At 36.8% G+C, this 12491-nt stretch overlaps 1 protein-coding gene across 1 annotated transcript; it reads left to right on the top strand.

The window, feature by feature from the left end:
- FAM72A (family with sequence similarity 72 member A) lies at positions 1-10965 on the top strand. Its single transcript, XM_052654027.1, has 4 exons — positions 1-32; positions 2392-2469; positions 5749-5873; positions 10871-10965. Exons 1-4 carry the CDS (start codon positions 1-3, stop codon positions 10963-10965), a joined length of 330 nt encoding a protein of 109 aa, XP_052509987.1.
- The last annotated feature ends 1526 nt before the right edge of the window (positions 10966-12491 follow it).

Here is a 12491-nt window from a genome sequence, read left to right as displayed (position 1 = left end):
ATGTCTACCAGCAGCTGTAGTTTCAAGGACCGGCGCGTGTCCATCCTGTGTTGCAAATTCTGTAAACAAGTGCTCAGCTCTAGGGGAATGAAGGCTGTTTTGCTGGCTGACACTGAAATAGACCTTTTCTCTACAGACATCCCTCCTACCAAGTAAGTCATGCTAGTGGCGGGCAACGGTAGCCTTTAACTAAATGGGAAAGTGTATGGCTTGAACCTCTCGGAGTCAACAAGGAGGTTATCATTTTGGTGTTCCAGCCACTCCCAACAGTCTGATGATCCCCTTGGAGTTTAACTAAGGGGGCAAACTGTCTGGACAAAGTCTGTGGTTTAACCAGAGTGGTCAGTCCTGATGTAATGTTTCTAGTTCAATTATAGTCATGTGATCCCTTAAGTTGAATCCCTGGCCCTACCCAACCAACCTCTCACTGGATCAAGTCCATGACTTAAGAGGCTAGGTAATTTAAGCAAGATTCTCTGTACTGCTGGAGAAGAGAGATCATTTTTTTTTAATTCATAACTTTTACTCCAAAAAACATTTCCTAGTTTTCTACCTTTTTTTTTTTTGGCAATGGGCATGCTGAATCAGATCCGTTGTCCACTGAATTCAATACTCTTTCCTTGTAATCTCCCTCATTCTGAATGAGCAAGACATACAGATCTTTATGGGATAAAATAGAGACAGCCCTGAAATAATCTGTGTCTCCCATAAGGCCTACTTTAGATATTATGCATTTGTTTGCATACTTAAATCCTTTTAAATTCTGTTTTCAGTCACTACCCACTTTTGGGTGTAGAATCTTTAAGAATTTGCTTCCTATTTAGAAAAATAGCCACTTTATTTGATTTAAATATACTTTTTTCTAACTCAAAAAGGTACTTTCTATAGTCAACATGTATGTGCCTGTACATGGTTTTTAAGATTTTACTCTTTATTGAAACTTTGTCACAAAAGCAAAAGAGAAATTATCCAAAATATACATGGACAGCTCTTCTTTGGACACAGAACCAGACGAAGCACACCAATAAACAGAATACTTTAAAATGGATTTCATGATGATGATAGAAACTTTTTAAAAAATTGAATATACTCAAAGCTGTGAACGTTCCTCCCTTGAAATCTTATCTGCATTTGTTTAAGTGTAGTCATGCATAATGGCAAAGCCAAAGGCCCTCATTTAGTATAAAGATAAATGGATTATTATAACTACTTCTGTCTGTGTGTGTATGTGTTGCAAAAAGAAAAAGCACTAGGCAATAAATCTGGACGCTATTACCTATTATTGCAAAGTTTCAGTGATTTTTTGCTTTTTCTTTTCAGTAACACATACAGAAACAACAGTTTTAAATATTAACCCATCTGTCTTTGCACTAGCTATGGTAAGTATAGAATAGTTATAAGGAGGGCTCACATATGTGAACTGTTAATACGACCAAATCTTTTCTCTTTACTATTCTTCCATGTAGGGCTTACAATGGTGTTGGATTAATGTACTAAGGTGTGTGAACCAATGAATGCGTAAGATTTTTTAAATGGAAGATTTTTTGATATTTTGTCATATTTATAGTGAGCTTACAAATATTTATTTACCCTTGCAACATATACTATAGTTCTTTTACAATTTCTCTTAGTGTCCCTTTCAGCTCCCATCTATAAAATTCATGCTAAATCACAATCAAAAGTACATATGGTGGCGCGGGTATGGAAAAATTGAAACTCCAGTGCACTGTTGGTAGGAATGTGAAATGATGCCACTACTAGGGAGAATAACATGACAATTCCTCAAAAACTTGAAAATAGATTTAGCATATGATCTAACAATCCCACTTCTGAGTATATATCCAAAAGAATTTAGTGGAAAATCTAGAAGAAATATATGCACACTCAAGTTCTTATTGTTCGCAATAATCAAGAGATTGAAGCAGCCCAAATGTACAGCAATGAATGAATAAACAAAGTGTGGTATATGCATATAATGAAATATTATCCATCCTTTAAAAGGACGGATATCCTGCCTCTTACATGCTACATGGATGGACCTTGAAGATGTTATGCTAAGAAAAATAAGTCAATCACAAAAAGACAAATACTGCATTATTCCACTTAATTGTGGTATCTAAAGTAGTCAGATTCATAGAAACAGAAAGTAGAATGGTGGTGGCCAGGTTCTAGGGGAAGAGGGAAATGAGGAATTGTTATTTAATTGGTATAGACTTTCAGTTTTGCAAGATGAAAAAAGCTTGTAGATTTGCTGCACAAAAAAATGTGAATACACTTAACATTTATGAACTGTCCACTTAAAAATGGTTAAAATAGCAAATTTTACTTTATGTGTTTTTCACAACATTCTTTTAAAAGTACATTTGACTATCTCTAAACTTTTCCATCTAGTGCAGTGGACTTCATTGGAAGATGCTATTTCACTGAAATCTGCAAATGTAAACTGAAGGACATCGCATGTTTAAAATGGTAACATGTGGCAGTATTCCAAATAGCCCTGGGTTTGGGAGATGAATGTTGACACTGAAGTACAGAGAAAGGTTCAGTGGGCTGCATCAAGCAGTGGTTATCACCCATGCAGTGAACAGTTGAAAAACCATTTGTTACTTAGAACTGTCTTTTAAAAGAGTCTTAATTCACTTTACAATTTTTCGAAGTGCATTAACAAATACCTGCTTTAACTTTCAGAAAATGGCAGTGTAGTTTGGCGGGTGGGGGAAACACTTTGATTTACAGTAATAAAAGTCAGGTGTAAGCCTTGGCCCTATCCTTATTACCTTGAGTAAATGTCTTAAACCTCTGAACCTCTGTTTCCTTAATTAATTTTTATCTCAAGAAGATATCTTCTTGAGATAAAAATTAAAATATTTTTTGTATTTACCTGTAGAGTTGTTGTGAAGATCAAGTGAATTATGAATGTTAAAAGGCTTGGTAAACTATAAATTACAACTCAGATGAAAGCTATTACTATAATTTTTTGAGAGGCAAACAGACTTGAGTATTATTAATCCTATGGGATTAAATCCTAGAGAAAAAACGGGTGAGATTTTCTCATTTAAATAGGATTTGGATTATAAATTTTGATCATTCGAATTAGCAAACTCTGTGTGGTCATGACTAATTTCTTTCATTCATTCATTTAAACTGTCTATTGAGGTCCTACCATGTGCTCATCATTGTTCTAGAGGCTGAAATTCAGCAATAAAGAAGACAAAATCAAAGGCCTTTGAACATTTTATTCTGGTAGGAAGGCAATCAATCAATCAATAAGATATTTAAATAAATAAGATCTTGAATAGGGTGGGAAGTACTCCAAAGGAAGTAATAATAATAAATGATAGAGAATAATAAAGGTTGAGAGAGTGGGTAAGAGTTATTTTAGATAACATGGTCAGGGAAAGTAACACTGGAATTGAATCCTAAAAACTGAGCCAAGATGGAGCCAAAGGAAGAATCTTCTAGGCAGAGGGAACAGCCAAGGCAAGAAGAACATATCAACTAATAGAAAAGACAATGGCCAGTGTGGCTGAGACATTGTGAACATTAGGTGAGAGAGTTTGGTTAGATAGAGATGCACTCAGAATCCAGATAGTCCAGAGCAACAGCATCAAATAGAAGTGTGCAAGTCACATATGTAATTTTAAAATTTCGAGTAACTTCTATTTATTCTTTATAAAAAGTATTTTTATAAAGAAGAAAAATATTCTTCTTTATAAAAACAAATGAAATTTATTTTTAAAACATTTTATTGTTTTTAATTTATGTTTGGCTGCACTGGGCCTTCATTGCTGCACATGGGCTTTCTTGAGCTACAGCGAGAGGGGCTACTCTCTAGTTGTGCTGTGCAGGCTTCTCATTGTGGTGGCTTCTCTTGCTGTGGAGCACAGTCTCAGAGGCACACTGACTTTAGTAGTTTCAGCACTCAGGCTCAGCAGTTGGGGCTCGTGAGCTCTAGAACACAGGCTGGGTGTTGCGGCTTGTGAGCTCTAGAGCGTGGCCTAATAGTTGCAGCACACAGCTTAGCTGCCCCACAGCATGTGGAATCTTCTAGAGCAGAGATCAAACCCGTGTCCCCTGCATTAGCAGGTGGATTCTTAACCACTGGACTACCAAGGAAGTCCTGAAATTAATTTTATTGGATATTTTACTTAACCTAATATATCCAAACTATTATCATTTCAATATGTAACTAACATGAAAAATTATTAATGAAATATTTTTACATTCTTATTTTTTATTCTTAGTCTTTGAAATCAAGTTTATTTTTTATACTTCCAGCACATTTCAATTCAGGCTAGCCAATTCAAGTGCTCAGTAGCCCATTTTGGATAGCACAGATCTACACTTTGGCTTGGAGAAGGGATAGGCTACCTATTCCAGTATTCTTGGGCTTCCCTTGTGGCTCAGCTGGTAAAGAATCTGCCTGCAATGCAGGAGACCTAGGTTCGATCCCTGGATTGGGAAGATCCCCTTGGGGAGGGAAAGGTTACCCACTCCAGTATTCTGGCCTGGAGAATTCCATGGACTGGAGTCCCAAAGAGTTAGCACAACTGAGCGATTTTCACTTTCACTTTCAAACTTTGGTAGGAAAGGTCTTTGGGTTTTCATTTTTGGCCAATGGAAAGCCATTGAAGGAGTTTTAATTAGGGAGAAAAATGATCTGAGGTGTACCTACAAGAATGTTAGCTCCCTGAACACAAGGACTTTATTCCTAGCACCTAGAACAGTACCTGACACATAGTAGATGCTCTGTAAATATTAGCGGTATGAGTGGATGAATGAATATGGGTGGTAATTAAAGCTGTAGAATTTATTCTTGTAATATAGCCTTACAAATAACTGTCAGTCTAATGCAAGAACAACTTTTGCTTTCATTCGTTTGCCTTTTAAGAAGATTATGATTAGAATATGTTTTAGGGGGACTGGTACCTTTTACAGTAGTTTTTATAGGGCGTCACAAAAATGACTGACTCACATTTCATAGAGTGGGAACAAGCTATAATAGGAATTTTTACAACTCAAGGTATAAGCAGTTCATGTTGTCATTTAAAAAACAAAATAGTGCTAGCTAAAATGTTCCCTGTATATTCGGTCTATTTAAAGTGATCAGATAGGGAAGAAAAACCTATGGAAGAGTGAGATATTTCTAATAAGGATAACCCTGGAGACAGTAAAAACTTTTTCGACTTTCTCTAGGAGCTGTGGATTTGCTTCATTTCTGAATTCCTTCAAAAACACCGAGACTAAAATTAGAGCAGCCAGCTTGTGTTCAGTTTTCATGGGCTCATGCTGTCTTCCTACTCCTCCATCTGTTGAAACAGTTTTTAGGTGCTGGCATGGAGCTGGAACATAAAAGAACCCAATTTACCATAGTCCTGGGGAGAGCAAAAACCTTTTATCCAAACATCAGGGTTTATTTAATGTATTTTGTCTGTACAACCCATCAGTTTTGGGCTAATCACAAGCTTATGGCAACTAGAAACTAATTTCTGAAGGGACAATGCATAAAACAATACTAACAAATAAATTGAGAATATGTTACTATTATTTCATTTAAAGACTTTTTTCCCACTTGACAGTAGAACTCTAACTATTATCAGAGTAACTCCCATCCCAAAGATCCCAGAAAATGAGGTTGTTAGGACGAAATGAGAACTTTATATGGTCTGTCTATTTATAATAGCACATTAAAAGGTTTGCATGGTCAGATATTACCTTGTATCTAATAATATTTACTTTCCTTTTTAGTGGGAACATTGTAGGTTATCACGTGATTGTTCCATGTTGTTCCTGCCTTCTTTCCTGCAACAACGGACACTTCTGGATGTTTCACAGCCAGGCAGTTTACGGTATTAACAGACTAGACTCTACTGGTAAGAAACAATTAATTTAATTCCTGTAACATTTGTCTATCAATATTTGAGTGAACTTCTCCATAGATCATGGAGAAGGAAATGGCAACCCACTCCAGTACTCTTGCCTGGAAAATCCCACGGACGGAGGAGCTTGGTGCAGGCTACTGACCATGGGGTCGCAAAGAGTCAGGCACAACTGACAGACTTCACTCACTCAGTCACTCACTCACTCCATAGATCATTTCAGGATCCCATCTGAGACTTTCTTAGCTGGGTTGCATCCACTAGAGTAGAACTTCGAAAATTTTATCCCAAACATTTACTTATAGAAACAAATACTAGCCAAAACTCATTGCATTTCTGTTTTCAACATCATATTTCAGTTCAGTTCAGTCGCTCAGTCATGTCCAACTCTTTGCAACCCCTTGAACTGCAGCACACCAAGCCTCCCTGTCCATCACCAACTCCCAGAGTGCACCCAAACCCATGTCCATTGAGTTGGTGATGCCATTCAACCATCTCATCCTCTGTCATCCCCTTCTCCCCCTGCTCTCAATCTTTCCGAGCATCAGGGTCTTTTCCAATGAGTCAGCTCTTCGCATCAGGTGGCTGAAGTATTGGAGTTTCAACTTCAACATCAGCCCCTACAATGAACACCCAGGACTGATCTCCTTTAGGATGGACTGGTTGGATCTCCGTGCAGTCCAAGGGACTCTCAAGAGTCTTCTCCAACACCACAATTCAAAAGCATCAATTCTTTGGCACTCAGCTTTCTTTATAGTCCAACTCTCACATCCATACATGACTACTGGAAAAACCATAGCCTTGACTGGACAGACCTTTGTTGGCAAAGTAATGTCTCTGCTTTTGAATATGCTATCTAGGTTGGTCATAACTTTCCTTCCGAGGAGCAAGCGTCTTTTAATTTCATGGCTGCAGTCACCATCTGCAGTGATTTTGGAGCCTCAAAAAACAAAGTCAGCCACTGTTTCCACTGTTTCTCCATCTATTTGCCATGAAGTGATGGGACCAAATGCCATGATCTTAGTTTTCTGAATGTTGAGTTTAAAGCCAACTTTTTCACTCTCCTCTTTCACTTTTATCAAGGGGCTCTTTAGTTCTTCTTCACTTTCTGCCATAAGGGTGGTGTCATCTGCATATCTGAGGTTATTGATATTTCTCCTGGCAATCTTGATCCCAGCTTGTGCTTCTTCCAGCCCAGCATTTCTCATGATGTACTCTGCATATAAGTTAAATAAGTAGGGTGACAATATACAGCCTTGATGTACTCCTTTTCCTATTTGGAACCAGTCTGTTGTTCCATGTCCAGTTCTAACTGTTGCTTCCTGACCTGCATATAGGTTTCTCAAGAGGCAGGTCAGGTGGTCTGGTATTCCCATCTCTTTCAGAATTTTCCACAGTTTATTGTGATCCTCACAGTCAAAGGCTTTGGCATAGTCAATAAAGCAGAAATAGACGCTTTTCTGGAACTCTCTTGCTTTTTCGATGATCCAGCGGATGTTGGCAATTTGATCTCTGGTTCCTCTGCCTTTTCTAAAACCAACTTGAACATCTGGAAGTTCACGGTTCACATATTGCTAAAGCCTGGCTTGGAGAATTTTAAGCATTACTTTACTAGAGTGTGAGAGGAGTGCAATTGTGTGGTAGTTTGAGCATTCTTTGGCACTGCCTTTCTTTGCATTTCTGTTTTCAACATCATATTTAAGAACCACAAACTTGGCTGGATTTCTTGTCTTTTAAAATTAATATTTTAATTGCTCTAAATTGCTGCTTTGATATATAATATGGCTCCAGAAAATTTTGGAATAATTTAGATTTGTCAGCCAATTGTATGTATGTGTGTGTGTGTTTAAGAAAAGGGAAGAGGCTAGGGTCACTGGGAGCTGGGGGGAAGGATAACTAGATGAACTGTGTTTGGTGATGTTGCTTCAGGATAAAAACAAACATTTTGACATCTATATTAATAAATTATGATGAAAGTTTAGTCAAGGAAAATATTTAATACCGATATGTTGAACTGATTATTTAGTAAAAAAATATACAACAAATTCTTAAAGCATATCTACATAATACATTTTACATTGTCTGCAACCTGTCAGTTTTGCTATAGGACACATGTTCTCAGTGTCTAATATCTGCTTAACACACCAAGGTGACTTTTAGTGAGACTTTTTTAGTGGGAACTAAGGTTTATAGAACTTTAGTTTACAGAAAAAGTTTAAATAATTTGACAATCTAAGTTGGCACTAACATTCTCAGGTTTTTAAATGTATGTTTTAGTTTTCTTCAGAACTTAAAATATATTCTTTTTTTTAAGTATGATTTGCCTTCACAGACTACGAGATCTTGAGTTGTTAACTGGGTTGTTAGGGTCTTTAAACCTTTCAATTATGCTTGGGTTTTTATAGACTCTTCAAAAAAAAAAAAAAAAATCACCTGACGTTCATTTGTGACTCTCAACCCATCATTTGGAGGCCTTAATTTAAGGCTCTAGAATGTTAAGAAGGCCATTTTTAAGTGAAGACTTCTCTGAACTCCCCTAAGTGAGATATAGGCTCCTAATTTAGGCCTCCAGTTTTACATTTGTGTTGCTCATGGAACACATTAAAGGAAGTTTCTGCTTTGATACTGTTTTTCCTGCTTCATAGAATTCAAAACACGGGGTGGAGGTTTTTCAGTTTTGATTTACTTTTTAATATTGGTCAATTTTTCAAAGAGAAAAGCCCAGCATTCCTCCATTTGCACTGAATCTAATCCATGAGAAACAGATGTATCACAGGATTTCCTTCCTCCTTCTTAACAGAGAAAGGAAGGTGCTGCTTCTGTCAGATCCCGGCTCTCAGTTTATTTTTTCTCTTTTGAACCAATTGTGCCAAGCCACTCATGTCTCTGAGTATTGACTCCAAGAATATCAAACTTCTCCTCTGTTACCCTAATATTATGATTTGAAGGAAGCTTTTTCTAGATGCTTCATATAAAACAGAATTGCTCATGGCATTGCAACTGTCCTTAAATCACCTGAATCAGCAATATCAAAGGAATCTGTACGCAAGCTTTATAAAATTCTAGAATGTTTAGACTGAAAGGGCCCCAGGAAGTCTATGTTCTAGGTTAGCCTTCACATGTAGACCTGATTTCCTGAGACTGTCTTGAGGGGGCCTGGGAGACCTCTGTTCAGATTCCCTGGAATTGGCAAATGCCCTCAAACACAGGTTGTGTTCAGCTCTCCATTTACCTTTATGCATTCTAGTCGTCCCTTAGATTTCAGCCTAGAGATTCCTTATGATCCTGTTACCTGTTCCAAAGCAAAACATCCTTCATTCTTGGGGGAAAAGAAGTGCTTTTATTATAAATGATTCAAACATACACAAATTATATAAAATAATATGATAGACATCATTATGCATCAAGTAGATGCTAATTTCTTGCCTGGTTAAGTTCCAGTATCTCAACCAAGAGAGATATAGTTAATTGTTTTCACTGGTTAACTGTGTAGCAGTGCACATCTCTGTGCATGTCTCCTTGGGCACCTGTGCAAAATGGACAGTTAGAGAAAAAAGGGTGAGTGATGGGCTAAATTTAAGATTGTATTTTTTTAAAAATTCATACAATGGAATGTCCAACAGAAATAAAAATAAATGAGCTAAATAAGCTAAATCTACACATATGGACATAGGCAGATCTCAAAAACATAATACTGAACGAAAAAAGCAAATTAGAAGAGATGCATATACTATACTGTAAAAATTTAGATACACAAAATAATAATGTATATTTCCTGTGGTTATATACATTTGTAGTAAAATTAGTAAACACATCCATGGTATACTGTTAGTGGTGGAAATGGGATTCAAACCAAATCTCCAAACCCTGGCTCATTCCATTCTACCATGTGGCCACTATCTCAAGTCAGTGTCAGAGTGTTACTCACTAGGTTTTGTCTGACTCTTTGTCACCTTGTGAACTGTAGCCCATTAGACTACTATGTCCATGGGATTTCCTAGGCAAGAATACTGGAGTGGGTTGCCATTCCCTTCTCCAGGGTATCTTCCCAGCCCAGGGATCAAACCTGGGTCTCCTGCTTTGCAGGCATATTCTTTACCCCCTGAGCCACCAGGGAAGCCCGCTGTGTAGTGTGGATATCCAGAGTTGCTGAGTCCTCCCTGTGTCCATACTGATAACTGGACAGTTGAGATTTGCTTTCTTATTGGCTCTCCAAGATGTCAGTTAATAATAGTATTTTTTTTCAACTTAGTGCTTTCAAGTTATAATACAATGTGTGTGTGTGTGTGTGTGTTAGTCACTTGATCGTGTCTGACTCTTTGTTACCCCATGAACCATAGTTCACCAGGCTCCTCTGTCCTTGGAATTCTCCAGGTAAGAATACTAGAGTGGGTAGCCATTCCCTTCTCCAGGGGATCTTCCGGACCTAGGATTTGAATCCAAGTCTCAAGCATTACAGGCAGATTCTTTACCATCTGAGCCACCAGGGAAGCCCAGTTCATATAACTGGCTCCAAAACCCTGCTTTTTTTAACCAGAAGAAAGGCACCAGCAGCTCCATGCTTGTTGAGGAGACGGGGAAGCTTATTCAAGTCTTTCCATGCATCCTCCAAAGAGACATTTAATCTAAAAAGATCTTGTGAGATTTCCATTCTTAAAAATTATTAAAATAGATTTGAAAATTATCAGTGTAGAGTGATTATGACATAATGTAGCTGGAGGCAAGGTTTGAGTAAATCAACTCCTGAGATCTTTTTGAGTTCCAAGATTCTAGAATTCAAGCCCTTAATTAAAAGGGTTTAAAGAATGGTTATGTTCTAGATGTTAGACAGTTTTAATATCTAGGTATCAATCATGTTATTTGCAGTTCATTTTTTATTAGCTTTTCTCTTAACTGCTAACACTATGATTTCATATAAGAATGTTAACATAAAAGGTTCTGAGTTGTGACAGTAGTCAGCACAAAATAATTTTGTGACCTTTTGTTTTCAGGTGTAAATTTCCTACTTTGGGGCAACTTGCCAGAGGTAGAAGAGAATACAGATGAAGACGTGTTAGATATCTCAGCAGAGGAGTGTATTAGATGACTACAATTATGATATATTCAATATGTAATATTATAACTTTTTCCTTTGTAAAAAATATATTAATGGACCAATTTAAAAATTGTTAGTAAGGATTTGTCAATGATTTCTTTTTTCGGAAGACAAAAATGGAGCATTTGTTGATTTATTTATTTGTTGTCTCAAATTAATTACGTGAGTTTATTGAACCAATGTAGTTCTTCTCTTCTACATCTGTTTCTACTTCTACCCTTTGTCTCTCCACCCCTCTTCCCAGTATATATGTATCCTTAAATTCAGGTAGAAGAATCTTATACATGTCATTCCACTATCTTCCAATCTGGGTGAGTTTTTCCTACAGTTAAATGTCAGATGCCATTAATTTTACATTCCTGAATAAGGGGCATTAAATACCTACACGTTTATCACCATGCTTTTATCCATGCATAGTCCATGCATATAACCATGCATATAAGCATGTATATATATTTGAAGCACAGCTGGGAAGTAAAGCTTAGCAGAGAATTTTTAAAAATAGAAATGTGGTTTCCATGGGTACTGGTTATCACATGTTATATTGGCGATAACTGTGTTAATATGGAGCAAGACTGTGAATCAGCAAATAAAATAAAACTCTAAAATATATGGAGAAATCCTCTTGATTCCTCAGCATAATGCTGGATAAATGAATTTGTCAGAAAATTTTCAATATGTACTGTTCACTAATATTATTTTTTTACATTCTTATAAAGATTATATGGATATTGTATTGTGAAAGCCATTTAACCTCCATCTTTAAGTTATCCCATTCTCTAGAGCTTTCTCTGTAAATAGAAAATTTTAGATTAATTGTCTCAGTCCCAACACTTACATAGAAAAAAAAAAAAATTAAACGGGTGGTTTGCTGAAGCCATTGTACGTTATAAAGGTTTTTTAAATTTTGTTTTGTTTAACTGTATTCAGAGGCACATAGGAATAGGAAAATGGGATAGTGTTGGTATCTTGTTTTATGAACTGCTAAAATCAATCTGTCACCTTAACTTATATTTCAACCAAAGGCATTTTGTCAGTAGTGATACCGAAACAGACCAAGTTATGATTTTGTAAATAAAGTTTTGTTCTAAAAATGTCCAGCCTTGTTTTAATTTTTAAATTTTATCCACGTTTCTTACATAAAAATATAGAGAAAAATATTTATTGTAGCCTAAAAACATAAAGTATATAATATGAGGTAACATTTATTGCATGCTTACCATGTAAGTGCTTTACACATTTAATTCACTTACCATTCAGGTGAGACATAGAGAAGCTTGTCTGAAGTCACATAACCAGCCAGAGGTATGGCCAGATTCAAACTCAGAGAGCTCCTGTTCTTAATCTTTATGCTGTTCCCTCTGAGCACCTTCAGACGTGAATCAGCTATGATTTTATTTAGCTGGGACACATGCTGGGTAACAACTACCTTGTTCTATGCCCTAGGTGAGGGCCTAGTGACCGATCAAGGCTGAAAAAATTCACTGAGTCTTAGAGTAAAACTGACCTGTGGGCAT

This window comes from Budorcas taxicolor, chromosome 16 (assembly GCF_023091745.1).
Source record: "Budorcas taxicolor isolate Tak-1 chromosome 16, Takin1.1, whole genome shotgun sequence".
NCBI classification, from domain to species: Eukaryota; Metazoa; Chordata; class Mammalia; order Artiodactyla; family Bovidae; genus Budorcas; species Budorcas taxicolor.
This window is presented reverse-complemented; position numbering and strand designations above follow the sequence as displayed.